Source organism: Tamandua tetradactyla, chromosome 7 (genome assembly GCF_023851605.1).
Source record: "Tamandua tetradactyla isolate mTamTet1 chromosome 7, mTamTet1.pri, whole genome shotgun sequence".
Lineage (NCBI taxonomy): Eukaryota > Metazoa > Chordata > Mammalia > Pilosa > Myrmecophagidae > Tamandua > Tamandua tetradactyla.
Genome location: NC_135333.1, coordinates 124,877,653 through 124,905,388, shown reverse-complemented (window position 1 = coordinate 124,905,388; position 27,736 = coordinate 124,877,653). Strand labels below are relative to the sequence as shown.

The 27,736-nt window shown below is 50.3% G+C and overlaps 4 protein-coding genes and 1 long non-coding RNA gene across 12 annotated transcripts in view; 1 reads left to right on the top strand and 4 right to left on the bottom strand.

Annotated features, from left to right (window-relative positions):
* Positions 1 to 356: 356 nt before the first annotated feature.
* On the bottom strand, positions 357 to 7,599 carry ARHGEF25 (Rho guanine nucleotide exchange factor 25). Of its 4 annotated transcripts, XM_077111206.1 has the most exons (16): positions 7,427 to 7,599; positions 7,028 to 7,142; positions 4,515 to 4,720; positions 4,287 to 4,382; positions 4,125 to 4,201; positions 3,841 to 3,907; positions 3,548 to 3,651; positions 3,261 to 3,330; positions 3,057 to 3,146; positions 2,874 to 2,966; positions 2,625 to 2,675; positions 2,367 to 2,444; positions 1,954 to 2,154; positions 1,633 to 1,813; positions 1,109 to 1,320; positions 357 to 813 (listed from the first exon to the last, which is right to left on the bottom strand). In XM_077111206.1, exons 1-16 carry the CDS (start codon positions 7,523 to 7,525, stop codon positions 703 to 705), a joined length of 1,851 nt encoding a protein of 616 aa, XP_076967321.1. In that variant the 5' UTR covers positions 7,526 to 7,599; the 3' UTR covers positions 357 to 702. The 4 variants fall into 4 exon arrangements, with proteins under 4 accessions (XP_076967321.1, XP_076967325.1, XP_076967324.1 ...); XM_077111210.1 differs by lacking the exon at positions 7,028 to 7,142 and having other exon boundaries at positions 7,427 to 7,578; XM_077111209.1 differs by lacking the exons at positions 7,028 to 7,142; positions 7,427 to 7,599 and adding an exon at positions 5,719 to 5,858.
* LOC143642601 (uncharacterized) lies at positions 4,068 to 10,428 on the top strand. 2 transcript variants are annotated; one of them, XR_013155755.1, is made up of 4 exons: positions 4,068 to 4,228; positions 4,832 to 4,934; positions 9,089 to 9,136; positions 9,345 to 10,428. It is a non-coding gene; the product is annotated as an uncharacterized LOC143642601 (long non-coding RNA). The 2 variants fall into 2 exon arrangements; XR_013155754.1 differs by lacking the exons at positions 4,068 to 4,228; positions 4,832 to 4,934 and adding an exon at positions 7,463 to 8,647.
* On the bottom strand, positions 7,936 to 13,243 carry DTX3 (deltex E3 ubiquitin ligase 3). Of its 2 annotated transcripts, XM_077111212.1 has the most exons (7): positions 12,885 to 13,243; positions 11,924 to 11,977; positions 11,469 to 11,536; positions 11,190 to 11,265; positions 10,099 to 10,847; positions 9,041 to 9,258; positions 7,936 to 8,672 (listed from the first exon to the last, which is right to left on the bottom strand). In XM_077111212.1, coding segments are annotated over exons 4-7 (1,044 nt in total). In that variant the 5' UTR covers positions 11,191 to 11,265; positions 11,469 to 11,536; positions 11,924 to 11,977; positions 12,885 to 13,243; the 3' UTR covers positions 7,936 to 8,596. The 2 variants fall into 2 exon arrangements, with proteins under 2 accessions (XP_076967327.1, XP_076967326.1); XM_077111211.1 differs by lacking the exon at positions 11,924 to 11,977.
* Positions 13,244 to 14,311: 1,068 nt separating this feature from the next.
* Positions 14,312 to 27,257, bottom strand: PIP4K2C (phosphatidylinositol-5-phosphate 4-kinase type 2 gamma). Of its 3 annotated transcripts, none has more exons than XM_077111203.1 (10): positions 26,995 to 27,257; positions 24,262 to 24,359; positions 23,326 to 23,422; positions 22,823 to 22,966; positions 18,225 to 18,371; positions 17,996 to 18,034; positions 17,339 to 17,452; positions 16,706 to 16,973; positions 16,443 to 16,546; positions 14,312 to 16,215 (listed from the first exon to the last, which is right to left on the bottom strand). In XM_077111203.1, exons 1-10 carry the CDS (start codon positions 27,166 to 27,168, stop codon positions 16,135 to 16,137), a joined length of 1,266 nt encoding a protein of 421 aa, XP_076967318.1. In that variant the 5' UTR covers positions 27,169 to 27,257; the 3' UTR covers positions 14,312 to 16,134. The 3 variants fall into 3 exon arrangements, with proteins under 3 accessions (XP_076967318.1, XP_076967320.1, XP_076967319.1); XM_077111205.1 differs by lacking the exon at positions 26,995 to 27,257 and adding an exon at positions 26,410 to 26,432; XM_077111204.1 differs by lacking the exon at positions 26,995 to 27,257 and adding an exon at positions 24,462 to 24,480.
* A 120-nt stretch (positions 27,258 to 27,377) lies between these two features.
* KIF5A (kinesin family member 5A) overlaps positions 27,378 to 27,736 on the bottom strand; it is a 33,961-nt gene continuing 33,602 nt past the window's right edge. The window contains exon 29 of the mRNA XM_077111201.1: positions 27,378 to 27,577. The gene's annotated coding sequence lies outside the window, so the exon portion shown is untranslated. The remainder of the gene's footprint in view (positions 27,578 to 27,736) is intronic.

Genomic DNA, 27,736 nt, shown 5'->3' with positions numbered 1-27,736 from the left:
TTTGTGCTCTACACCTGGGTGTTGGGCGATGGTGGGAAGTCACACCACACTAGGCTCTCCTGTAGGGTCTAGAACAGAGGAGGGATGGGAGGAAAAGAAGGGCTGGGTAAAAGGAGAGGATATGTTAAAGATCTAGGGGTCTCCAGTGGCCCCAAGCCCCAATTTTGGACTGAGAAATGCTGAAGCTGCAGGTGAAGGACAAAGCAACATCTTTTGTCTCATACTCTGTGCCCTTCTCCTTTCTCCAGACTTCTCCTCAAATGACTGGAGCCAGCTGAGCTCTTCCAGACCTCTCAGGCCTCACCCACCCCCCATTATAGCCTCTCTTTCCCTGTGCCAAGACAGTAGCCTCAGTGATATAACAAAATCTTTATTCTCAGAAAACAGGAAAAAACAAAATCAAAATCAAAACCAATAATTTCTACCTGGCCCTGCCCCAGGCCAACCATCCAACCCACATATCCTCTGTGTGGGGGGACTTGTGATGCATGCATAGAGGTGGGAGCTTGTGTTCCTTGAGGAGAAAGAAGTCCTTTGGGGTCTAGGTACCCTCCTCCAAGTCAACCTCACTCCAGCCTTGACCACCCTCCAGACATGTCAAGAGGGGAGGTATTTCAGGCTGGTGCCAGAAGGATTGCCCTGAAGCTCCCTGGGGAATAAAGTGGCTGAGTCAGCACCCCCACCCCCCATGGCCTTCACCAGCTACAGCTCATCTTCATCGAGCTTGGCGAGTCTGGCCTGGCAGGGAGGGGTGTATGGAGTTGGAAGGACTGGAAGGGAGTCACGAGGAGTCTGGGGGATGTCACTGAGGACCTGAAGAAAGATTCAAGTCAGAGTTGGTCAAAAAATGGTCAGGTATCCAATCTCACTCCCCTTTTCTGGGTAAGCCTGTAGCTGAACCATCTCCTCTAACCAGATATCTGAGACTATCAACCTCTCCCACAGTTAAGCTGGAGTGGGAGGATAAGGGATGGGAAGTAGGAAGATGAGGCAAGAGAAAGGTGATGGAATAAAAGGAATGAAATGGAGGGAAGGGAGAGTTGGGGATCCTGGAATAAGAGGCCCTCCCCATTCTGCCCTTACAACCAGAGAACACCATTCCTCATACCTGTGCGTCCAGGGGCAGAGGCGCTCTGGCCACCTCCCCTTCAGGCAACAGCAGCAGGGAGGGGAGAGAGCCATTGATGGGGGTGTGTGTCCTGACTTGGACCCGGTCTCCAGGCCCAGTTCTCCCAGGGCTCCCAACCCCAGGCCCTCCTGGCCGCCCCAAGCTGTTGGTCTGGCTCTCCCGTCTCTGGTACTCAATGGGTGACTGCAATGCTGGGCAAAGAGATGAACAGGAGGAGGGTTACAACAGAGACAGATTCCTTTCCTAGAGGCTCTGCTCATGCCACCCTCCTCTTGTGCCCTCCCTCCAAAGGACTGTCAGCCACTGCAAACTGGTTAGGGCTTTAGGGAAAATTCTGAGTTACCAAATTTGGGGCTGGGAGGCAAAAAGTGAGGATGATGTAGGGGGGCGGGGCGCATGAGAGAAGCCAGGGTCAGAGGGCAGTTGTTGAAGATTGGGCAGGGAGGGATTCAGGAGGTCAAAGGGCTGAGAGAATGTGTGCAGGAGGTTGGGCGAGACCTCACCGTTGAGGAAATCCCGCTGGCTTTCCAGGATCTGGGCCACTTGCTTGATCCAGGCCTGGCTAACTGCAGGGTCTGCGGACTGCAGGACATAGCGCTGGATCCCACCCTCTGGCCCTCTGGAGGTCAGGGCAAAGCGACAAGGGTCATCCTGGAGGTTCCCCTCCAATCCCAGGCAGCTCACCTGAATTGGCAAATGTGAGAGAGCCCCCAGAATCTTCATGTCCCCTCTGGTTCCTGCTCCCTCCAACAAATCCAAGAACCAGACACCCTCTCGGAGGCCTTGTGTCCGTGTCAGACCCTCCCTCGTATACCCCTCCCCACCTTGATGCTGCTCTTATACACATATCCAGGCTGCGTTCCACCTCGCATTCCTCCTCCCAGGGCCTCGCTGAAGATGATGAGTTGCTCAAAGAGGAAGACACGCCTCTCTCGGCCCCGAGAAGAAAGCAGTCCCCCAGCCTCGGGCTCTGTGACCCAAAATGTGTCCTGGCCCAACAGCTTTCCCTGAGCAGTCAGTTTGCCCTAGAATCAAAAGATAGTGGTCTTCAGGAAAAAAAAAAAAAAAAGGGAAAAAGGGAAATTCTCTGCTCCTCCCTCCCGCCCGCCCCGAATTCCCCCCGCCGCCCCCCTCCCCAACCATAGGGTCAGCCCCAGGAAATGACAATTCCCTATAAGGGTGTCCCAAGTATTAAGACTGGGTATCAGGTTTCCAGGTTCCTGCCCCATCCTTGTACCTCAAAGCCCCGCAGTCTCCCCAGGGTCATCATGTCATTGCAGCGTCTGGGCACAAAGCACATGACCTCCACAGCTCGCTGGTTTGCAGGCCAAGAGAGGGGCATCATCATTTGAGTGAGTCTCAGCTGGCTGCCTCTTTAAACAGTGTCTCAACCCCAGTTAGCCTACCCCTTAAAATCAGCACAGCTGGGGGGAACCCATGAGGCTAAGGGGTTAAGGTATACATTGTGTGTCCCAGAAGATCTGGGGGTCCTCACCTCCAACTCTTCAGTATCCATCCCAGCTCTGCTATAATACTTGAGAAAATCCTAAGACGTGGAAAAGAAATGCTCAGGGAAGCCACGAAGATCTCAGAAGTTCTCACACCCTCTCTGAGGACACAAGTGAGGACCGTTCTCCCTGCTCCCCCCACCGGGAGGTTGGAGGGTCTTAGGATCCCTGGAGAGATGAGTGAAGAAAGGGCTGTCCCAGCCAGCTGTGCCACCCAGGGAGAAGGTGGTCCTGACCTTGAGCAGCAGCTGGTATTTCATGATCCGCTGCACGGGTTTGATGAGAAGATCATTGAGCTGCAGGCGATGCCCCAGCTGCTGCCGGAGTTCCTGGGGACAGGGACATTGTGGTAACACAGCCTGGAAAGCCTGTTCGTGTCGATTCTGTCCCCCTTTCCCCAATGGACCTCAGCCACTGACCTCAAAGTAGTTGTCCCCAAACTCTGACACTATGTGCTCTGACTTGGGCTTATTCTGACAGTACACTACGTACATATGCAGCCGGCGCTCCTAACGAGGGTAAAGGTAAAGTGTGAACGAGAATAGGATGGGCGAGGGGAGAGAGCACATCTCTGACCCACGCCCAAGCCCTTCCCCCATAAGCCCTAGGCCCTCCAGCCTCACGTGTTTGATGAACAGCTGAGCCAGCCAATCAGGATCCTTCAAACACCGCTGTAGCTCCCGCAGGAAGTAGCTGGAGAGGTTGGCAGGGAGAAGGCAGGTCAGATACATTTCAGAATCTGCCCTGCACACACAACTAATTTCAAGCTGTCCGTACTATCAGTGCTCCCCACCAAGCCTATCCAAACAGTTTTCTGCTCGGGAATCCTCGTCACGTACTGGGTGCGATACAGAGAGGACCAGACATGAGCCCCGCTCGAGCCTCTCCCTCTCTAGGCTCCACCACTCACTCTCGGTGCCACTCGTAGATTTGCTGGATGTTCCCAAACACAATTCTGTCACGGCCTCGAAGACTCTCGGGTACTCCCTGGGCAGCCATTGTGGCCATGTAACCCTGCAGGAAGGTTGGGGTGGGAGCATGAGAGCGTGAGGCCAGACCCGGAATAAAACTTCCTCACCCCCAAGAAGTCCAGGATGTATGAGGGACTAGGGGGTGGAACAGAGGAGCACCGAGGCATCTCCTGAAAATAGCCCTGGGCAGAGGGAAATGGCAGATGGACTGGGAAGGGGTAGAGGGAGCTACCTCCACAATCTGCCCCAAGTCGTCCACGTACATTTTCTCTGTCTCTACCAGTTCACTCAGGACATACCTGGGAAAAGAGGAGGATGGCACCCCCACTTCAGAGTCTGAGCATATCTTTGGTTTAGCTTTTCCTTCCCTCCTGTGCTAGAAGCCCCTGTCTCCCTTCATCACCACAGCCAATCTCGGGGGTGGGGGGAGTGAGGGGGGGTGGGATTCCCAGTCCAGAATCTAAAGAGGGAGATTCTTCTAGAAACTATGTAAGGGGGTGGGGTGGGGGGACTTACATACTCCTTTCCAGAGCAGCCTTTTTCTGTTCCTCCTCGCTGTCGGGGGCCTGGGACGAAGCCTCCTCCTCAGGTGCCTGGAAGGAAAGAACATCCTGGGTAAGGTAAGCAAAGGGATGCCTCTTGGGTGAGGGGAGCCTCCCTAGACCTGTTTCTTCATACCTGTGCCTTATCTCCAGGGCCTTCTAACAAGGTGGTCAGCAGGGTTAGTTCTGGGAGCTCCTCTCCTGTAGCTAGAGCTGGCTCTAGCATCCAGTTCTGGGGGCCAGAAATCAAGAGTCAGAGGTTAGGGACAGTAGCTGGGTCTCTCCTTTGACCAGTGGCTCCAACCGGCCCTCTCTCCCAGTGTCTGTCTCTATCACACATGCTTCTGTGGCACTCCCTACTTACCTCATATAGTCCTGCCTGGCCACCGTCTCTCTCATTTTCCACACTGAGACAGTGTTTGGAATGATCCAACCATCTCCTCAGGCCACTGACTGGCCCTGGGGGGCCCGGGGAACATGGGCCAGAGCTGGGACCAGAGGGGGCAGCAGCCAAGCCTGAAGCAGCAGAAACTGAGATACTCCCCTCGCTGCCAGCAATGGAATAGGATTCTGGTGGGAGGGGAAAAAGGGAAGGGGATGATAGATGGGTACCAATTTCTCCAAGTCCAGACTCAGAATCCCCAAGGTCTCCTCTCCACGATGCTCCTCCCTTTCCCCCAGGGCTCACCAGCCTTGTTTGAGTTGGCCAGGAGAGAAAATTTCACTGGAGCACCCTTGGAACGAGAGACTGTAAACACAGGCTCCCCAGGCCTGGAGGCCCCAGGTACATGTGGAGATTCCCCACATCCTGAGCATGGCACAGTTGTGGGGGTAGGGGCAGCCATCTGGGCAGACACTAGAAGCTGGGGGTGGCCATCTGCTCTCCCACAACCCTCCCCCCTTCCAATGGGTACACACTATTCTCTGGGAAGAAGGGGGAAAGAGCGAGGAGTCCATCTGCCACTGCCAGGACCCCCTCCCCCCACATGCACCTATTGCAGTAATCACTATAAAAAGAAAAGGCTTCTGCAGCCCACCTCCCCAACACATGCACAAACTCAGTAGAGTGAGTAGGGCTCATCAGGGTCATCTCTGAGTTGGGCTCAGGAACTGATGGGACAGATGAAACGTGATTCTCTAGAAAGCCCCATGTAGACCCCCACATTCCTACACACACACACACACACACGTGCACACACACACACACGTGCACGCACACACACACACACACACACACAGATCCTCTTTGAATCTGAAGTAGATGCTGGGCAAAAGGATTTGAGGGAAGATACCGATTCTAGGCCTAAAAGGATTGTGGATGAGTTTTTCTCATACCCATTTAACTATGGGGAAGAGATGAGTCCCCTGCCCCTTCCCCAATTTCCTTAACTTAAACTGGTAGAAATTTGATGGCAGAAATACGGTACAGATTATCTATTAAGTCACTTTACTGATAAATACAGGCACAGTCTCCCACCCCTATATCTCCAGGGTCAGGGCAAACAGATACCCAGAACCCCCGAGCCCACCCTGTACTCAACACTGGGCCCTTTAGACCTGGCACTCACCACGTCCCCCCCGGGCGAAGCAGCAGCCGCATTTTGCCAGCACTTTTCGGATCACATGGGGACAAGCACAACGACCCCCTTTGTGGCCCCCCCGCATGGCGCCCGGGCCCCCCCGCGTCCCCCACCCGGGCCGGCCATGCAGAGGGAATCACGGGGGGGCGGGGCGGGGACGCCGCAGGGCGCACACCCCCCCACCCTCCTACCCGGGTCCAGGCTGGGAGAGGGGGAGAGGGAGGGGACGGGGAGGGGGTGTCCAGGGGTAGGAAGTCTGATCTGGAGGAGGGCGGGGGTCTCTGGAGAGAGGGCGACGCGGGGCCTGGCCGCCGAGCTGGGTGGGGAGGGTTTCCGGAACCCTGTCGGTGCAGGGCCCAGGGTCCAGATGTCCGGGGCGGGGGGGGTGATGGTGGGGGAGGCTGGGTCGGGATGCGGCAGCCGCTTCAGGTCTGTCTCCGGCCTCTCGGGTTGGGGATGGCTCTAGGCCCGGGTGGGGGAGGAGGTGAGGACCGACTCCCCGAGCCACTGGCGCTGCGCGGGTCCTGGCCGAGTGGCAAGCGGAATAACAGGCCCCGCCGCGATGCCGCCGCGGGGAGGGGCCTCTGCAGCCCAGCTCCGCCCTCTACCCTGCGCTCCCCCTCCAGCGTGTGCCGGGTTCCCGCCCCCAACCCCCCTCCCCCAGGCCCCACCACGTTCCCACTCCACGTCCCCAGCGCCTCCACCCCTTCTCCCCAGCCTGGGCTCTCCCGCCCGGGGCTGCCCCTTCCTCCCACATCTCGGGTTCGGACTCCTGAGCTCTGGGGTGGGGGGTGGGGGGTGAGGGGTTCAAGGCCAGTGACCGGGTCTACCCTGGTTGCCTCTCGGCCTCTGCGGTAGAGAAGGAAGGGCTCACAGGATGGGGCCTTAATCTGGGCGAAGATGTCCTGAGGTTGGAGCCGACCCTGGCCGCGCGGGGACGGGCAATGCCCCCCGATAGGAGTTGCATATTTGGGGACTTCTTTGTGGGGAACACAGCCCATTGCCGCCCTCCCGCCGGACCCTTCTTCCCTCAGGGGCCCGGTACTCCAGCTGAGGCTGATCACCAATTAAGGCGAAGTCCTAAAGCCCGGGCTGGCGAGGGGCCAGGGGTGGGGCGCGGGGACGCTCCGCCTGCGGGGGCTCGGAACCGGCTGGGGTGGGGGGACACATCGGACTAAAGGGAGAGAAGAAGCGGAAAGGTCTCATGCAAATCAGGTGCTAATAAGATCGGAATATTTGAGTTCGCCACTTTGCGCAGGAGGGCAAACTGTGCCCCACCCCGCCCCAAGCTTCTTACCCGGCTGCGTAGCCCAGACCCGGGCCTCACGCTCGCGCACCCCTCTCTGATCCCCCTCGGTACGGTCAGACTCTGGCTGGGTTTCCCCCGGCCCTAGAGGGTTTCTCTTCGGGGGCTGCAGGGACAGAATGACCGTGAGGAACGCGTTCTCCCACTCCCAGTCTTAGCCTTCTGTTTCCCTTTCTCCCTCCTGTCAAAGTTCACGCCGTTAGGGAAGGGTCGCTAAGGCTAGGGTGGAGGGGGTGGGTCACCCAGGACGTGATATGACCCTCGTAATGGAACTCTGGATTCCTGCGACTGCCCCGCAGGACTTCTCTTTGCCGGAAAATTGAGTTGTGGAGTGCAGGCTTTCTGAAGGCCCCTAAAGACCCCGACCCCACCAAGGTCCCCTTTTCTTACCCCCTCCTGCCCGGGTAGGGCGCATGCGCGCAGCATGCCCCCCATGACCCCCAGTATCCGGTCAGTACGGCCAGGGGCGGGGCGACCCGGGGGCTTCATGCTGGACCCCTACCCTGCTCGCAGTTCCAGGGCCGAGGGGGCACGGAAGCTGGGGGGGCTTTGAGGACTGCGTGCGTCCGGGGAGTTGCTGCCGCCGAATCCTCCCCCTGCCCGGCTCCGCCCCTACTCCCACCCCGGCCAAACTTCGTAACTGGGGTAGGGTTGTTCCTTTCTCTACAACCATAGCCCAACAGCAAACAAACCCCTCTTAATCCTGCTTCCATCGACGAAGTGTGGCCCCCAGGGCTTCGCTGTGCTACTATATAGCCCACTAGGTACAGCCAGGTTCCCCAGGCCCTCAGGGGCTTGGGACATAAGGATTTTCCTATCACCTTCCCTTCCCCTTCTCAGGAGGCCCCGTTCCCCACCCCATCCCCATCCCGTTTACAGAACAGAATGTGGGTGTGGCAATAGAGAGTTGCATATTTTACTTTATTTTTATTAAATTAAAAGCTACAATCTGGCGGTGATTCCAGAACAGGGTAAGGAGGCTCCTTATAGGGGGCAGAGAAGAGTGGGAAAAAGACTGACAGAGACAGGAGACTCAGAGAAAGGCAAGGTTAGGTAGAAGAATTGTATCTGATGAACATACACACACACACACACACACACACACACACACACAGGCTGCTCCACAGGGGTTCACATCAGCCAGATTTCCCCTCCCCACCACCCAAAGTTCAGCAATAGAGCACTGTGTGGAGAGGGAGGTCAGGGGACCTTTCCTTCCTACCAGGTCCTTCCTCAGCTTTGCCACTGGAGCACAGCACATACCAGAAAAGGGCACTGGAGGGGGCAGGGAAAGTGGGAGTATGTACATGGAGAGGGAGTTGGGCAGAACCTTGGAGATGAGTGTCTGCCAGGAGGGAGTGGCTCACACTGCACTGAAGCACTTGGCCTTGGCCGGTGGGGGACAGGGGAAGGGTTTGTTCCCCCCCCACTTTGGATTCTCTCCCCAGACAGACAGGTCCCCTACTAGTATGGCCTGGGGGGGCGGGGGAGAGAGAGAAACGGGCTTCTGTTGGGTCTGAGTCGAGGAGGACAGCAGGGGCCTTGGCAAAGGGATGTCCTTCAGTCATCTGTGATACCCTTGGCTCTCAGTTCCTCTTGCACCCGGGTCAGGTAAGTGGGGTCTGGGTACCCAAACCTGGGAGCAAAGAGAAATGAGGATCAGGGTTAGCTGCTGGGGCTTGCTTGCTCATATTGTCCCCATGCTCACCCTCATTCTGGGCGACTCCGTGAAGGTTCCATTCAGATCCCTCCCAACCTCCCCTAAGAAAGGGGACCTCCAAACCCAGATAACATGGCCCAATTCTGCTTATTGTTATAAATTAAACTGGGCACATCAGGACAAGGTTGAGTTGCAGAAGAAACTGGGATGGAAGAGATGCTGAACAGTTTGTGGGGTGGTCCTCTCCAAGTAGGAGGCCCCCAGAGTAAGGGGGTTGATGTTGCTCCCTCAGTGGACATGAGAAGGGGAGGAGCCAAAGGAAGGGAAATGAAGGGATGTCGCACAGTTGGGGTCCCCCTGTGCAGCTGGTCTTGTGGTGGATGTCGTTCCAGGTGATGACATTTGGTCTCCCTGTGGTCATGGACGTGCCGATAGTGAAGGTGAGACGCTGATCAAATGCCTTGCGGAACAGGGTCAGCACCTTGTTGCCCTCTGGGCAGTCTGGGAGGTAGGCCACCCGTGTGGTGCCAGGGTACCGGACGCCTGGGTTTGGGTGTTCAGCCTGGGAGGAAGGGGAAGCAGAGTGGGCAGTGAGCAGCTGGGCATCCTAGGGTCATCCTGATCGGCCTTCTGTCTGTGCATCCCCAGGTAATGCGGACAGCCTTCCAGGGAAGAAGAGACTCTGGGGCCCGGGAAGCAGGAGCTGCTTCTGGACACAATCCTGATTGTTAAGAGGTTCTTTCTGCTGCCTTAATCCCTCAAGTTCTAATTCAGCTCTCAGAACTGATGGAAGGTGGCTGGTTCTCTCTCCAGAAAACTCAGCAGAAATGTGAAAACTGAGAGTAATTTATCTTTGTCGCCTTTCTTTCTCCACCTGAGAACACCACCAGTGCTTCTTTCGCTGTCTGACCTGTTCTATTTTTCTATTACCCTTCTTTGGCGCCTCCTCATCCCTCTGAAGACCAGAACTGGACATTACTCTTTATCCAGCAGGAAGACACCTGTAGACCCTTGATCATGACCTGCTTTCACCTTCTACTGTCATCATGATTTTACTCCCTCACAAACGGGGAACAGAATAACACTCCCTGCTGTGCCTGCCTGCGCTGAGCCACTGTCTCCAGAAAATTCACCTCAGCCAAGAATATTTGTTGATATCCAGGTTCATCGAGGAAATAGTAGTCAGTCCCTTTCTCTCCTCATAACTCGATTTTCATGTGTGTCTTGGGGTCATAGGGATGAAAAAGCTGCGCCCCTAGGGAACTTCCTAGCTCCAGGGCACTAAGTAGGAACACATATTGGGAGACAGCAACAAATACACTTATCCTCACCCAGTTTTTCTAGGTCAGAGAACGAATTTGGGGAAAATCAAAGGGTTAAGAGCAGGCTGTGGTCTTCTTACCCCCTGGACACCGGGCGGGAAGACGTACTGGATGACAATGGTGCCGTACTTCTCATAGCTGGGCAGTAGGAGGGTGGCGTCCTTAGAGACCAGCATCCGCCCATTCTGGGGCTGGTTGCCCACCAGCTGCCCGTAGAAACGCCCGCACATGGGGCAGGCCTTTTTCACCTGCAGGGCCCGGGTGATGCAGCCCTCGCAGAACGAGTGCCGGCATTTCTCCAATGTCTTGGCGTTCTGGATCTCCCCCAGACAGATGGGACAGGTGCTCTCCTGCTCTTCTGCCTCCTCCCGAAGCCGTGGGGGAAGTGGAGGAGGTAGGGGAGGGGGAGGCGGGGGAAGCCCCCGTGCCCCTGGGGGCAGGAGTGGGGCTGCTCGGAGAGGGGGTGGGCCTGGGCGGTGCAGCTCAGGGTGCTCCCCCCCACCCCCCAAAGCCAGGCAGCCCATAAGCTCCCCCTGCCTTTGAGCTTTTTTCAGCTCTTTCTCTGCCTCTTTTAGCAGCCCCTTGAGAGCCTTCCGGGCAAGGTAGAGCCCATTGGGAGGGGCCGGGGGAGGGCCCTGTGGGGAAAGCTGGAGAACATATATGTCAGAGGTCTCGCCATCTATGAGGATGGACACACGGTGCTCTTCCCGAAGCCGGGCCAGCCGCGCCGGGGTCTCCTTGCTCAGGAAGTCCCACACAGGCTTGGAGACGGTCACTTTGTTTTTGCAGGTGCCTCCACAGGCTGCCATTCTGGACAGGACGAACGACACTGCCCCAAAGGTGAAGGGGACTCAGGGCGGGGAAATCCCTTTTGACAAATATCACTGTCTCCCTTCAGGTTCCTTCCAAACCCTGTATTACCTCTATTCTCTCAAAAATCCACCCCTCCCCCCAAATTCATTTTCTGTCCTCCCAGAGCTTCCAAACCCCAGCACCCCCTAAAGAGCTCAAAAGCTCCTATAACTTTTATTATCCACTAAGCCCAGCAATCAGTCTTGGTTCTCCTTACACTTCTCCCAGACCACAGAAACAATCTGCTCCCTCCCCACTCTGGGTGAATAATGGGCTCTTTAAAGGGGAGGGAAGCTTTTTGACCCTCCTTTTCGCTCACTTTGATCCTGAAGAGCTTAGAATTGGCATGCAGGCTCTCTCTCGCTTTTCCTCTCCCTACTTGTGGGTTGTAGGACCTAATGGGGTGAAAAGAAAAAGGAGGAAAATTAGGAAACCCCCAGTCACCACATATCCCAACCCGGCAGCCGTGTAACAAAGAGATGGGGGCCTGGAGTGGATTACTGGCAATGGGATTACCTTGGACATGGAATGGAGGGAACCGAGTTAAGGGTGAAAGTTGAAGTTTCCTGTAGGGGTAGGTAGGGGGTAGCGGAGGTACCTGGAAAGCCCATGGACAATGATGACAGCAGAAATCCCTCTGTTTCCACCACACTCAGCTGACCAGGACTAGGAGAAGTTAAAGTGTTATGATGACAATCGTTACCATTTTTTTCCCCAGCCAGTCCAGAAATAAAATAAAAACTCCTGTTCCATTTCCTCTCCCTCACTCCTGTAGACTCTCATCCCCAGGCTCTCCCCAAGTTGTTCAAGAAGGAACTTCAACATGCTAACCTTCCCACCCCCCACCTCTCCAGCTCTGAGACCCTCAAGAAAGCCTGGGGCACAGATGAAAAGTCAGGAAGGGAAAAGCCTACATAGGTGGAGGTCTTTCTTGCCACCTCCCTCAGATTACATGGATGGGAATATTTTCTATGCTCCTCCAACTCTATGCCCTACTCCACGTTCCCAAATAATTCAGCCCCTACTGCTAGGGAGCCTTCGTTGTGCGCTAACCTCAGTCCCTTCTCTTCCAGTCTGTTAGGAATGCAAACAAAGTGGCAGCGGCCCCTGCAATAACAAAGTTCTCACTGTCACCTTTTAAAACCAGCACAGCCTGTTAGCGCCCTCATCTGCATTCAGGGAGGGGTTGGGCTCACACAGGGTGCTCAGCTGAAGGGCCCTGATGTTTCCCCCAAGTCTTGTCACGTTCAGGTATAGAGCTATACCCACAACACCTCCAAGTACAGCTCATATGGAAAGAGGGGCCATTAGTGTGACCTCAATTCCTTGACTGATTCAAAGGGGAGCAGCTGTTGGTTTGTGTCTCCATCATAGTCCTCTCAAGACTGGAGTCACCTCAAGATTCACCAAGTGAAGCTGGAACCCTAGGGCCTCCGCCCCCAGTGTCTTTCCCGGGTGGAATCTCCTCTCACCCTACTCCCCCAACCCCCAGTCAGAGGAGACCTAGGACCTAGGTGTCCTAGCTGCAAGTCCTGCTGGCATAGAAAAGGGAGGAGGTGCCACGGTTTGTGCTGGGTCTGTGATTCCTCTGGGGCAACCCAGGCCGGACGCCGGCTAAGCCCTCCTTCCAGATGATGGCCTGGATTAGGGGAGGCCGGGAAGGGCAAGGGCCCCTGGGGACAGCCACTGAGGCAGCTCCACCCCTCCCCCCACAGCCTTCACCGAGACCCGACCCGGAACCAACCCCCTACATCCCCTTTTCGCCGGACCCTACGGAGCCCTGCCGCTGGGTTGGGGGTGCATGTCCGCGGATCGCGGTTCCCGGAACCCCCAAATGGAAGCCAATGCTGGAGGATGATGTTAAGATGATCGGCCGGGCATGAGTGGGCCCCTAGAGCCATGCAAGGGGGAAGAGGGCCGAGGAGCGGACGCAGAGGGAGCGGGGGCCGCGCGCGGGGCGCGAGCGGGATCCGGGGGTCGCGCGGTGGGTGTGGGGGCCGCCGGGCTCACCTACCTCTCGTCAGCGCCGCCATTGCCGGTCACATGACTGAGGCTGTTGCTGGGATGACGGTCCGGGCCTTAGCAACAAGGGGGGGAGACCCCGAGAGGGGGAGACTTGCAGAGGGTGCAGACTGAGGGGAAGGGAAGGAGGACAGCACCCCCTTACCCCTCACAGGTGATAATCACCGTTTCCTTTGACCCCTTCGGCCCCCGATCCTCTGCCCCTCCTCCCCCAAACAAAAATGGAGGCGCCGTCCCAGTCTTTCTTTGGAGGGAGGGGGGTGGCGTCGAGTAACTGAGGGTAGGAGGTTAAATCCCTTAGAGACGTCGCCGCCACCCTTGTCGCTTCCCCTTTCAGGGAGGAGCCCTCTCCCTTCCCTTTCTCAGCCAGCTGCGTGGCAGCTTCTGGGAGCTGGTAGTGGGTAGGTGGGTGGGGAGTCCCACTTCAGGTATATGGGAATGGGGATGCGGTGGCAATTGTTCTGAAATCCTTATGCCAGAAGGGCCTTTGAGGAACAATGTGGGATGGGAAGAAGAATCATAGTAAAAAGAAAAGCATTGGTTCTAAAAAAAATAAACCCCAGTACTAAACTATTTTCAAGTTCCTGATCTTTTGCCTCTTCCTAGGTTGCTACCGTCTATGATCCCCCCCAACCTGCTCCCATCTGGGTACCGAAAAATGCCTATTTCTCTTTCCACAAATGGGGCTACTGAGGCTGGTGCAGAATGGGAAGTGAAAAAAATATATATATATTATTATTTTTTAATGGCTTGGGGTGGTGTGTCAAGCAAGTCTCTGGTTCAAATAGAGTTAAAAATTCTCAAAGGGAAAAAAAGCTCTGCTCTGCTTCCCACATCAGAGCAGTCTCCGCCTCCAGCCCAACTCACTTCGTGGGGCCACATCAAGCCAGGTTTTTCTACCAACCAAAGGCCTCTTTAGCCAAGAAGTACTGGCAACAACCTCTATTCATCCACCCACTTTCTTCACTGCCCCTCTGGCTAAAGGGCTAGGCATTTTCTCCTTCACTTTCCCAGGACCCTGCTGTATCACTCCTGCGCTCCAGACAGAGGACATCTTTCCCAGGAAGCCTACGGAACACTGGATTCAGCTTCTTTTAGTTAAAAGATGGGACTGTGAGGCCCACTCCCTTTTAGAGTTGAGAGTGTGACCAAGTCCAGAGCCCTGGGAAAGAGGGAGGGTCACATCTTCCCAGTTCTCCCAGGTCCCCACCATTAGCTGAACTCCTGCAAAGATGGAGAATAAGTTGTCCATACCTATACTATTGACACCCCCTACTGTGCCATTCACAGCCTTCTGTCTAGAAACCCACATCCTTAATTGGGAAGCTCAATACACTGAAGACTAGAACTCTTCATTTGGTCTTTGTACCCCCAAGCACATATATCCTCAGAAAAAGGAAAGGAAAAATAAAAAAGGCATTTTTGTGAAGGAATTTTAATTCAATAATTTATTTTCTATATTGTGAAAGCATTGGGAGCAAATACACAAATTTTTTTTTTAATTAAGAAAACAAAAAAGATGAAAAACAGAAGCAACAAATGAAGACCATACTGCCCATAATACATCAGCCACATGGTCAGAAAACCCATTTCTAAAGAACAACGGTTGCTGGTGGCATGGAGTTTTATTGCATTCAACAAGGGAAAGCAATATGATATGCTGATGATTGGAATGATTAAAAAAGACCCATCACACCTCTCTCAGGAAGGTATTTTATATTTTAAGGGTTTCAACCCCTAATGGGATTTCTTTTTCCTCCTTTGGAGAAGATGGAGGGGAGAGGATTCTCCCTTATGACTTCATGACTTCTCGTGAGACAGATCAGTCCAGCCAGATAAAGATCAAGCTAGTTGCCTGGTGCCAATCTTTATGTTAGAAAAAAATGTAGACGCCTCAAGGAGGGTGGAGGATAGCAAGAAAGGCTGCCTTAGCCCCAAAGTCACTTGGGGGACAGGAGGGGAGAGGGAAGGGCAATGTATTTCATTTCATCAAGGCCCTCTACACTCAGAATGTCACACATCAAACTCTTTAGGGGCAGAGGGGTGTGTGTGTGCGCGCGCGGGTGACTGTGTTATGGCTCTGACTCCTCTCTGGGGGTGGAGAGTGAAGATGACAAAGGAGGCCATCTGTCCCCTGGGAGACAAAGTAGCAGCATAACACAGGACAGAAGAGAACAGAATGACGACTAATCCAACTGGAAAAAGGGTTTGAGAAGGCGTGGGAGAAGGAAGTGGGGGAGGTTCTCACACTTGACACCTCCATCCTCTTGAAATGACCAGGATTGACACAGGTGGGAAAATTCCCTTCTGCTGGGAATAAATGTCAAGTGTGGACAGACAGGAAGAGGGGTGTGAGGAACGAACCTCACACCCCTGACCCATCATCCCAGACTCCAGAACTGGCCACACATCCACAAAACAGTTCAGCCCCAGGAGGGGTATGAGGCTCTGAGGAAGAGCAGCAAAGAGCCAAATACCTTTACAAGGACTGAACACCATGGCCATCTCTGGGCTCCTGGGTCCAGAAGTACAGGTAGGTGGGGATGGAATAGGCTGAGGGAAGACACTGGAGAGTAGTCAAGCCTAATTCCATGCATAACTGCAGGAGTCCTCTTAGGTCCCACCCTGAGGAAAGCGAGCCTGCTGACCACTCTCCATCCCACCTTTGTGTGTAAGAGTGGCCATATTCCATCATATGTGTGCATGCCTGCACCTACATCTGTAGTATCTTGGAAGTCCTCCATCCCAGGGCCTACCAGGACTGTCGCATGCCACAGTGAGTTCTACAAAGTCAACAGCAAAATTTAAACACTCTTAGTTCATCCCATGCAGCAAAGTGCAGCCAGAGTACTTGCTTGAGCCAGGTCCATCTGTCCAGTCGGGTTCTGAAGATGGCAAACAACCCCCTTTCTCCAGACCTCTGATTTTATAGAAACAACAGGACATTTTACAAAGATCAAGGCACTTGGGAGAGAGTCAACAATAACACTCTAATGAAGCAAGCAAGGGAGGTAGCAAGGGAAGAAAAATGGACAGAGGGGAGAAAGGACAATGTATTTCTGGGGACGAGGAAAAGCCTACTCAACAAAATGGAGTTATCTGAATGGTAGGAGGCTAAAGCCTGAATTTAGCAAAGGAGGAAGAGAAGAAGCAGTGGCCACAATATCCACAATTCCCCCAGTGTCTCAGAATCCCACCACCTTGAACATAAAGCAGCAGTGATCATTGAGTCAGGTATTCTCTTAGGCAAATATGTTGGTAATAAAATCCAAGAATCGCTTAGCATACTGCTCAGGATGGACAGTGGAGATCTCTGCCCCAGCCTGTGAGAGGAGGTATGGAATAAGGTGTTAGCACTCTCTGTCCCTGTCCACTGACCTTTCTCATTCTCCCCACTCAATTCTACCGCAGACCATTTTCATCCCCAACCATTCATCCTTTTCTCACCCCACTGCTCTGGTACAAGTTACCCTCTCCCCAAAGAACAGTCAATCCAGTAGTTCCTAACAGAAGATGGGGCAGGAAAGGAAAGGCTTTAAGGAACCCTCACCCCATGCTTGACAGTTTTGGCTGCATGAGCTGCTTTCTTCTTGGCATCATACTGTGTCAGGATGTCAATGAGGCCCATGAAGTACACCTCCTTCTGGGGGGCCCCTAGGGAGGAAGCCCAACAATGAAGAGCAAGTAAAGTCCCGATTCCCTCTCCCAGGGAACCAGTCCAATCTTTTTTGAAAAGGAAATCACCCAGGTCTTTGTCTACCAACAACAACCCTCCCTCCCTCCCTCCCCTTAAGTTTCCAGGATTTCTCTCACCCTCAGCACTCCGGATGGCGTAGACATCAATGAAGGATTCAAACTCCCCAGGGCCTAGAGGCCGATGTGAATGGATGTAGCCGCTGATGCCCTCTGGGGAGGTGCCATAGGAGCCCACCACAGCAGGAGGCCCAGGCAGGCCACAGTCCCCGTCTCCCTCTGGCTCCTCCTCCCGCACAGGCCCTTCCTCCTCTGGCTCAGAGCCCCGAATGATGTCGTGGATGCCCAACAGAAGGCTGTAGTCCATGATCTTCAGCTGTACTAGGAACTGAGACCCCACCGATGAATCAGACACCCCAGATTTTGCTCCACACTCCCAGGTACCACTCTAACACCTCCACAGCTGAATTCCTGGGGCCTTCTTAGGGAACAGAAGCATAAAAAGTGAGGGTTGGGCCATACCACTGCCCTTTTGTGTCTAGATGTCCTGGTATCTGAGAACATCCTTTTAGCTCATTCCAGCTACCCTCATGGGTCAGCTTTGGGGGGTTTTCATGTCTCAGACCCAACTTCCTATATGCAAAGAATAAAGAGAAAGGGAGAAACTCCCTTATATTGTGAATGGGAGAGTCAACTGCCCTGTGGGGAGCAAAAAATGAAACAAAGCCATTTCCCAGAGCACCCAATCATCACCTCCACATCTCTCTTTAGCTTCTCTAAAAACACTTTCTTCTCCTCTTCACCAATATAAACTTTCTGATTCTTGTTGAGAAAGTCCATATCCTTAAGGGTGGGCAATTCTTTAACCTGAGAATAGGTAAAGAGACATCTTAAAATACATTGCTCCCTTTCCCCAGAGTCTCAGAAAACCCTGCCTTTCATCCAGGAACTGTTTTGTATCTCAGGGGCCTCTAGGGAAGAGACACCACACAGCTCCCCCATCCCCTCCCATATCTGATCTCACACTGCGACGCTGCCCCAGTCTGTTCTTATCCCACTAAACTCATCGGTCACTGCATCTATACCCTGAATCACATCCCACTACTTATGGTTTTCAGTCAAGAACCCCCCACACACTGACTTCGGACTTTTCTTCTTCTTAAGCAAAATTAGCTGTTTGAATATGAGAGCCCAGAATGGGAGATGAAGAGTAAGCATTTTACGCTTACAAGCCTGGCACTGTCACTCATCTCCAAACCCTCCACATAGAACCATCCATGCCGGTGACTAAGCAGCTGTTCCCACTACTCCCTCCAAGCAATCCATGGACCAATAGAAGTTAGGTCCTATGAAAACTCCTTTCATCTACCCTCCCATATCCCTCACCCTATTGCCTAAAATCAGCATTACCTTTTCTTTATCACTGGCTTCCCGGGACACTAGGGAGCCCTGTAAAGAGACCCAAACATCAAGTCAGCAGAAGTGGCCTAAAGAACAGCCACAAGCCAGTTCCTAAGATGAGTATTTAAACCCACAGCCTTCTTTCTTTCAAAAGGAATCTTCTGATGTCCTCCCAGGCTCTTACCCATTCTCAGATCATCAGGAGCCTCTCCCAAAACCCTAACTATGCTCTCCTTACCTTGAGGTCATACTTCCTATGCACAGGAAGACGGTGACTAAACATATTGCGCATGACAAGCATGTAGCTGTCTTCACTGTCCACACTGACGCGGTACATCCCGAGGAACTGGGGCAGCAGCGTGCTGCCGTGGCACTTCACAATATACTGCGGGAGGACAGGAAGGAATGGGAAAAGGCTGAGAAGCAGATATACCAACAGTCCAGGGATGAAAATTAAATCACTACCATACCAGAGTGGAGCAGAAACTTTCAAGTAGAGAGGTTACAAGGTCAGAAGTGGTGGGGGCTTCCTGAACATGTTTTTGATTATCCATGACTCCTGAGTCCCCAGCGTCTCAGATTTATTCTCTTAAAATCTCTTAATTTTTAGACTGAAATGCTAGTGATCAATGAAAGGGAAGGGTAAGGGGTATAGTATGTATGAATTTTTTTCTGTTGTCTCTTTATTTCTTTTTCTGAATTAATGCAAATGTTCTAAGAAATGATCATGATGATGAATATGCAATTATGTAATGATATTGTGAATTATTTATTGTATATGTAGAACAGAATGTAAGTTAAGAATGTGTTTGTTGTTATATATTTTTTAAAAATTTAAAAATTAATAAAAAAAGGAAAAAAATAAGAATCTTTCCTCAATTAAAAAAAATCTCAATTTTAAAGTAACATCTCATTTCATCTGTATCATTCTTTGGGACTGGGAAGGTAAGTGATATTATCTTCATTTTAGTCTTTCTGTATATGGAAGTGATTTGCCAGAGGTCACGGAAGCAGGATTGGAACTTCTGTTTATCAAATGTATTAATTTCATCTAGACCAGTGTTTCTTGGTGGGCTAGATTCTTGTAGTAAAAATTTCCACTTCTTGGGCTATACTGTGGTTTCTTAAAAAGACATTCCTCTTTCAGTGCTACCATTTCTAAGTGTTGCTTCTTCTCTTCACAGCCAACCTTCTCAGAAAAGTAGTCAGCAATCAATATCTCTACTTCATATCTCTCAATCACACCTCAAACCACTGAAATCAAATATGTACCCTCATTTCTCCTCTGAAATCGCTCTACTCACCCATTCCCAAAATCTCTCAGCTGCCAAATTCATTGGGTACTTTTTAGTCATTGTCATATTTCAACTCTGAGCAGTTTCTCCTTGAAACTTTCTTCATCCTCAACTCCCATTATACCACTCTCCTGACTCTCCTGCTCTCTGTTCTCAAACCCTTTATGGAATAAAGTAGGGCATAAATAAATTTAAAATGTCTGTATACGCTTAGTCTCCTTTATGGGCTCTTTTCTCCACTTGCTCCTTAAGCTTCTGTCCTCAACCTTCTTTTCATTACATTCTGCACACTTCCCTTCAATAATGTTATCTATATTCATTGCTTTATTTACCACCAACTCAGTTACAACTCCCAAATCCACACTCCAATTCTATTCCTCTTTCCTGAACTCTATGCCCATACTCCCAACCACTTGCTGGACACCTCTATCTGGGAACTACAGGAACCTCAAACAACATGCTGAAATCAGAACTGTCTTCCTCCAAACCCCTACTTCTCTTTCTGTTCCCCAAATGATGATGGAGGGGCACCCAGAACGTGGAGGCTCCTTTGCTTCCTCCCTCTGCCTTAACTCCCACAAACCTCCTATCAGCTCTTTCTTTACATCTCCACAGATACTGCTTCTTCAGACCCTCATCATCTTTTACCTAGATTATTATAATTACCTCCTGGTACAGCCACTCACAGTATTACCCCTCCTAAAATGCTGTCACAGTGGTATTTCTAAATTACATATACAATCAGTTCCCTACAGGATAAAGTCCAAACTTTTTAGTGTAGCTTAGAAGCCCCTTCTTGATCTGGTTTCTCCCTATTTTTTCACTATACCATATCCCAGTCACAATGAATTGCTTGTAGCTCCCTAAACTAAGCTCTGTCATGGCCCTGTTCCTTTACAAAGCTGTTTTCGTTTGCCTGGAATGCTCCCTTCCATTTTGCCCAACGGTTAACCCCTACTAGTTCAAGAATCAATGCCTAAAAAAAACTCTTTGAACCTCCCAATTGTAACTTTTTTCCAGGTGAGTTGGGATACACTCCCTCTGCACCCCCAGAGAAGTCTGTATCTACCTCTACTATTGCACACATCATGCTCTGTGATAAGGCTGGTTTACTGTTCTTTGTCATCAGTTCACGAGATCCTGGAGGGCCATAACTGTTTCATTCACCTTTCTCAACTGCCTAACATACAGCCTACTTACACTAAGCATTCAATATTTGTTGAATCAACAAAAGATTCCCTCAGCAGGCAAGAATGCTCACCTGCCATGGACATTTGATCTTTGATAAGGCAGTCAAGCCAACTCACCTGGGACAGAACAGTCTCTTCAATAAATGGTGCCTAGAGAACTGGATATCCATATGCAAAAGAATGAAAGAGGACCCGTATCTCACACCCTATACAAAAGTGAACTCAAAATGGATCAAAGATCTAAACATTAGGTCTAAGACCACAAAACAGTTAGAGGAAAATGTAGGGAGATAGCTTATGAAACTTACAATTGGAGGCGGTTTTATGGACCTTAAACCTAAAGCAAGAGCACTGAAGAAAGAAATAAATAAATGGGAGCTCCTCAAAATTAAACACTTTTGTGTATCAAAGAACCTCATCAAGAAAGTAGAAAGACAGCCTACACAATGGGAGACAATATTTGGAAACGACATAACAGATAAAGGTCTAGTATCCAGAATTTATAAAGAGATTGTCCAACTCAACAACAAAAAGACAGTCAATCCAATTACAAAATGGGAAAAAGACTTGAACAGACACCTCTCAGAAGAGGAAATACAAATGGCCAAAAGGCACATGAAGAGATGCTCAATGTCCCTGGCCATTAGAGAAATGCAAATCAAAACCACAATGAGATATCATCTCACACCCACCAGAATGGCCATTATCAACAAAACAGAAAATGACAAGTGCTGGAGAGGATGCGGAGAAAGAGGCACACTTATCCACTATTGGTGGGAATGTCAAATGGTGCAACCACTGTGGAAGGCAGTTTGGCGGTTCCTCAAAAAGTTGAATATAGAATTGCCATTATGACCCAGCAATACCATTGCTAGGTATCTACTCAAAGGACTTAAGGGCAAAGACACAAATGGACATTTGCACACCAATGTTTATAGCAGCGTTATTTACAATTGTAAAGAGATGGAAACAGCCAAAATGTCCATCAACAGACGAGTGGCTAAACAAACTGTGGTATATACATACGATGGAATATTATGCAGCTTTAAGACAGGATAAACTTATGAAGCATGTAATAACATGGATGGACCTAGAGAACATTATGCTGAGTGAGTCTAGCCAAAAACTAAAGGACAAATACTGTATGGTCCCACTGATGTGAACCAACATTCGAGAATAAACTTGGAATATGTCATTGGTAACAGAGACCAGCAGGAGTTAGAAACAGGGTAAGATAATGGGTAATTGGAGCTGAAGGGATACAGACTGTGCAACAGGACTAGATACAAAAACTCAAAAATGGACAGCACAATAATACCTAATTGTAATGTAATTATGTTAAAACACTGAATGAAGCTGTGTCTGAGCTATAGTTTTTTTTTTGTTTGTCTGTTTGTTTATTTGTGTCTTTTGTTTTTTTCTTTCTTTTTCCTTTTCTTTTTTTATTATTATTATTTTTATTTTTTTCTCTATATTAACATTCTATATCTTTTTCTGTTGTTTTACTAGTTCTTTTCCTAAATCGATGCAAATGTACTAAGAAATGATGATCATGAATCTATGTGATGATGTTAAGAATTACTGATTGCATATGTAGAATGGAATGATTTCTAAATGTGTTAATTTCTTTTTTTCTTTAATTAATAATAAAAAAAAAAATCTATAGAAAAAAAAAAAAAAGAATGCTCACCTGCCATGCCAAAGGACCTGGGTTTGATTCCCAGTGCCTGCCCATGTTAAAAAAAGAAAAAAAAGATTCCCTTTGGAATCTTTTTATTCCTTGCATTTTTTGCTCATTGATTTTGGTGAGATTTTTCATCAGTAGACACATTCAGGCAGAGTGCTGTTTTTAACACCAAAGCATACCATAAACTCAACCATTCCAAGTTAATCTGATCAGACTGAATGACCTCCCTAATGGGGAATGGGGCTGGATATGATCATGGCTTGTCCTTTCTAACATATCCCAACTGTGCTTTTATCCTGTTTTTCTCCCCAAACTGCATTCATTCCTGATAGTCTATTTGATGTTAACACTTCATCTAATTTTGACCTAGCCTAAAGTTCACAGTTGGCTGTTTTATGTATCAATCCATAGTGTTGGTTTTAGACTGTAACTGCTAGATATGAAAGAAAATGTCTAAATTTTTTAGTTACTGAAGCACAAATAGGTATAGACAGGTCTTTTTTGGACATTACCTAGTTTTCAAAAACATAATATCAAGTGCTTCTTGGGGAGCAAAATGTGTTGAAGGGAGGAAAATGGATATGAAGTAGTCTTCCTATGTGCTCTGGCAGCTCAGCTATGAGTAGGAGGAGGAAGAAAAGAATGGGGCCGAAAGAGGCCTGACCTGATGGTAGTTGGAGAGGTTGCTATGCATGTCAGCAATGTCCTCACTGGACACTTCTTTGATGACCAGAGTCCGATCATATGAGATGAGGAAGCGACCATCACTGCCTTCACTTTCATTTGGGGGACTTCGGGTAAGAGACACCTGGGGACACAGAATAGGTCAGAGGTTCTTCTCTCCAGTTACACAGAGATACGAAGGACAATGGTCAACCGAATGCATCTGAAGGTGGATGAAACCCTGGAGTAGGAGGCTGAGCAAGGTTCCTAACTTGGTATCCATATGGAATGGAAATGAATGCAAAAATTTGAGCGTATCTACATTTTTTCTTAAAGCATACCAAGGTTTATAGCTTTCATCAGATTTTTAAAGATGCCTGTGACTGCAAAAACGTAACGAATCATACTTGCCAAAGGCTCTCGATTCTCCAATCATCATTGGTCCCAAAGACTCCCCAGTTGCTAAATAGAAAAGATTATCCTTACCCGGTAATGGACCCTCACCAAGTAATCCTGATCATCAATGCCAAATCGATCACGGAGGTTCCTGAAGACCTGGGGACAATACTCCTTGAACTTGAAATGACTGGGCAGATTTTCCCTGGAACAGGGGTTTTCAAGGTGAGAAAACAATCAAAGTAATAACATCATCTTATGTTTTATAAGGTTCCACAGATTATAAAGTACTTTCACACATTTATTTCATTTAATTCTCATAAAACCCTGTGAGGTCCTTTAAGGTATATTATCCCTGTTTTATAGGGCAGGGAGCCTGTGGCTCAGAGTGCTGGAGTGGCTTAAGTGGTAAGTAGTGAGTAGAGGCAGAAGCAGTTCCTAAATCTCAAGCAAGCTGGAGACATCCTAAAGTCAGCAAAGGGAGCCACTGTTCAGAGAGTCCCTATCAGAAGCTAATGGTAACAGCTTCTGAGAAAGAACAGCTTTCTGCACAAAACTGAATTTCTGTATCAGGAAAGAGGTTAGACAATACAACTTCCAAGTTACCTTCTCAATCTAAAATCTTCAACTCATTGAATGCTTTTATTTTTTAAAAATATTTTTATTGACACATTCACACAGATCAAGTATATACTCCGTGTACAATCAACGACTCACGATATCATCACATAGCTGTGTATCTACTACCACGATCATTTTTAGAACATTTGCATCACTCCGGAAAAAGGCATAAAAAGAGAAAAGAAAAAAACTCATATATCCCAGACCCCCTTACCCTTCCTCTCACTGACCACTAGTATTTCAATTACCCATTTATTTTACCTCTTATCTCCCCATTATTTATTTATTTTCTATCCATGTTTTTTTTACTCATTTGTCCATAACCTGTATAAAAGGAGAACTCACAGAATCTTGACTTCTAAATTTATTATTCTTTTCTAGGAACACTGACACAAAAAGAAAGGGCAAGGGATCCCCACTGACCTATGGAAAAGGTGATTGTTGACCTTGATCTTGGAGCTGGCCTTAAAGTCATCTGGCAGCAGCATCACTGGAAGAGGCACCTGGCTGAGCTCATTGATCTGATAAGCCAAAAATGTGAATAGGGAGGCAGTGAATAGGATTGTGGAAGGAGAGCAATTCATACACTGTCTGGGCAAGAGTCAAGAAAGGGCAACTCAAACCTTATTCCTTCAAAACCACTGGCTATGCATATGCTTGACAGAAGTGAGAGAATGTGTAACCCCTTCTGCTGCAAAAGAAGCAATGCAGTAAGAAACCCTCACGCACAGTCCCTCACACCTCCCCCCTCAAGGAACTTCATGTTCACAACAGTCATTTTATATTAGGCAAACCCTGTAAGCAACTAAGGTCTATTTTTAAAGGTGTGACAAATTCTAGAAAGAAAGAAAGAAAGAAAAAATCCCTCAGCAGATTCAAGACACTCAAGACAAACAGTTCCATGCTCAATCTGAAAAAAAAAAAGAAGGCACTTTTAAAGTGCACAAGAGAGTTATTGGAACATTCAGGAGTCAACAGCAGCAAGAGGAATGAAATGTTCATATCCTGTAACAGGAATCTTCTAACAAACAGGACCAGTCCATTCAGCCCACTCTGACCCAGTTCTATGCAGTAGTCCCAACTTACCAAGGTGTAAGGAAGAGGAAGAGCAACTGATTTCAGAGGGAAGACAGGCAGCCAGAGGGTATGAGCTCATTAGGCACCCGTTTGCTAAAGTCAAGCCAACCCATAGCCCAAAGGATGCAAGCACCACATGCTCTCCTCAGCCCCCAGAATCTGCAATCTGCTAATTCAAGGTAAGAAAGGGAGCTCCTACACTAAGAAATCCCAAGGAGATGTGCTTTCTCCCAGGTGTTGCCATACCTTTCATCTGCCTGTAAAAGTGTACTTATCACAACTCTAATCACTAGTTTATATAAATTCCCCCACTTTGACTGTAAGCTCTTCAAGAAGGAATGCCCATTGTAGTCATCTGCATCTTTCAGGTGCCTAGACAGCACAGTGTTTGACGCATTGTGATCCTGAAGTGTTTAACTGGATAAATGGATGCCTTGCCTATCCTTCCTTGATCATCTGACAGATGTCAAACAGTACAGTCTAACCTAAATACCATACACTGCACGGCAACCCAACTCCTCCCATTCTCAGTAGAAAAGGAGGACAGAATATATTCTGAAAAAAAAGCCACTTGAGACTCCCAGCTTAGGATCCAGCTATAGCTCTTCCTACCCCCTCCTCCCCACCTGCTGTTAAGCAAACTGAATCATCACTAAGACATATGTTCAAGGAATTTCTCCATTCCAAACACTTGAAGTAAATGTGTGTTGACTAGAGATGGGGTGTTGGAGGTAAAGTATATATACCAAGAGAAGCTGAGGTAGGTCTTTTGAGTAATTCTCCCAATTCCTACCAAAGGAAAACCCTCCCTGCTGAGGTTCCCACAGGGATGGATGAATCACCTGGAAGGTACTATAAGAGGGAGCCCTCACATGTACATCAGTCTTGTCCACACCAAGTGCCTCAAACTAGATACTCAACTATTAAGGCATTAACAACCAGAGAGCTGGGATCAGTCCACAGAACTACAGAAGCAAAAGGGACCTGACTGACTCTAAATAACATTCTAAACCACAAATTAAGAATGTACAAAAATTGTATCCTTCTTCACCCCCCTCCACCTCCACAACCCTGGCATGACTAAAAGGATTCAAAGAAGTTGATTTTTAAAATATTCCCTGTCCCATTCAAGGTCACTACATCCTTCCCACTCCAGATCTGAAGGACGGCAGGGGTGGGGGACAGCTGTGCCTCCTTCACTTGAGGAATCCTCAGAAAAAGATACATTGGACTTCTTGGTCTCCTACTTACTCCTGACTCCCAGGCCATACCCTCTACAGCAGGCTTCCCTGCTTCTAAAGTTCACTACCACACTGTTCCCGGGTCAGAGCTCCTCAGCCTTCCCTTTGGTCAAAGACCCTCACTTGCACCAAACACCATCACTCCAGCCAGCAGTGAAGATGCGGTTAAGACCAAAGGCATACAAACAGAAGCCCTGAACGAGCGCATCCCTGCTTAGGGCAGGGGTGGACGAGCCTCTCTGAAATGCTGTACCTCTGGAAGGGAAAGGAAAGGACAAGCAGGATTATAACGTCCAGGAAGCCTGGAGCTGGCTCCAGACAAAGCCAAGGTTCCAAAGTCAAGGACCGGGGCTAGAAAGCAAAGTGGAAAGAAAAGTGAATGATCCCCCTCTTTCAGTTTACCCCTCCATTCCACCCACCCCCACGCACTCACCCGAGACCTCGCCACCACCAACCCTGAAGAGCCACTCCCCCAAAGTTCTCCGGGCCTGGCCGGAGCCCGGTCCTGGCCGGTCTCCTTCGCCTCGGGCTGAGGCCGGAGTTAATATAAGGAGTCAAGAAACAGAGAACTGGATTTTTGGTAGGGAAGGTGGAACTAGAGTGGAGGAATAAAAAGGGGGAAGGAATAAGTCTGTCTACAGCGGAACTAAAAAGTCAACAGCGAGAAGATACGCTGGAGGAACAACTGGAGGCTGGTGGGCAGGGACCAGAGCAGCCCGGGAGAAACGTGGCAGCGCGGCGTGTGCTCCGGGAGCGGGATCCTGGAAACAGGGACACCACGAGACGCAGGAGCTGAGGGGTTCGGGCAGGGCTGCGGGGGGCTGGGGCCGGATCTCACCGAGTGGGCGACTCCCCACAGAAACACGCCCACCAGCGGGTCGGCCGCCCGGAACACCTTCACCTTCTGCTGCACGAAATGCTTCTTCTTGGTTTTGGAGGCGAAGCCGAAGCCTGGGCCGGGGCCGGCTGTCGCGGCGGGTACGGTGGCCGGCGGGACCGAAGAGGACGCCATAGTCTCCCGCGCACCCGCCCGAGTAGAAGCCGGAGCCGGCCGCAATCCGGCCGCCCGACCCCGGAAACGGCGCTCACCTGCGCCGCTGTCATGTGACCGGAGGCTGGTCCGCAGGCGCGCAGACGGGCGGGGAGGAGCCAACTCTGCCCGCCCCGCCCCGCCCCGCCCCGCCCCGCCCCGCTGCCCGCCCGCCTGCCCCGGCTCCCCAGCGGTGGTGGGTTCACCTGACTCAGCGGCCGGCGCGCTGGAACCCGTTCCTGGAGGTCCTCCAGCACCCGGGAGGGCCTGACCAGTCGACGAGGCGATGGGGTGTACCCTGGGCTGGCCTGACTCCCTCCCAGGTGTGGCGCTTCTTTGCTGCAAAGTCGCCGCCTTCGGGTTTTGTCCCGTTTTGACTTTGGGCCTGAACCTAACCCGAAAACATTTGTTTACAAAGTCCGGGTTGGGGAGGGGCAGACTTGCGCCTTTTTAATATTTCGTTCATTTATTCATTTCGCAAGTATTCTTTGAGCGTCAAGTTGTGCCGGTTGTCGGTGCTGATTCTACTCTGATTGCAGCAGGGGATAAC

Excerpts from the sequence above, each read along its gene's own strand:
- DTX3 (XM_077111212.1), bottom strand. Across the intron at positions 9,259-10,098 it reads TCCCGCCCGGTGTCCAGGGG|GCTGAACACCCAAACCCAGG; the intron begins GTAAGAAGACCA and ends CCTTCCTCCCAG. Across the intron at positions 8,673-9,040 it reads TGCACAGGGGGACCCCAACT|GTTTGGGTACCCAGACCCCA; the intron begins GTGCGACATCCC and ends CTTTGCTCCCAG.
- ARHGEF25 (XM_077111206.1), bottom strand. The coding sequence starts at position 7,525 with ATGAAGCCCCCGGGTCGCCCCGCCCCTGGCCGTACTGACCGGATACTG. Across the intron at positions 4,202-4,286 it reads GCCCTGGAGATAAGGCACAG|GCACCTGAGGAGGAGGCTTC; the intron begins GTATGAAGAAAC and ends CTTTCCTTCCAG. Across the intron at positions 3,908-4,124 it reads GCTGCTCTGGAAAGGAGTAT|GTATGTCCTGAGTGAACTGG; the intron begins GTAAGTCCCCCC and ends CTCTTTTCCCAG.
- PIP4K2C (XM_077111203.1), bottom strand. The coding sequence starts at position 27,168 with ATGGCGTCCTCTTCGGTCCCGCCGGCCACCGTACCCGCCGCGACAGCC. Across the intron at positions 23,423-24,261 it reads AACAATCACCTTTTCCATAG|GGAAAATCTGCCCAGTCATT; the intron begins GTCAGTGGGGAT and ends CCCCTGTTCCAG. Across the intron at positions 16,547-16,705 it reads CGCCATCCGGAGTGCTGAGG|GGGCCCCCCAGAAGGAGGTG; the intron begins GTGAGAGAAATC and ends CTTCCTCCCTAG.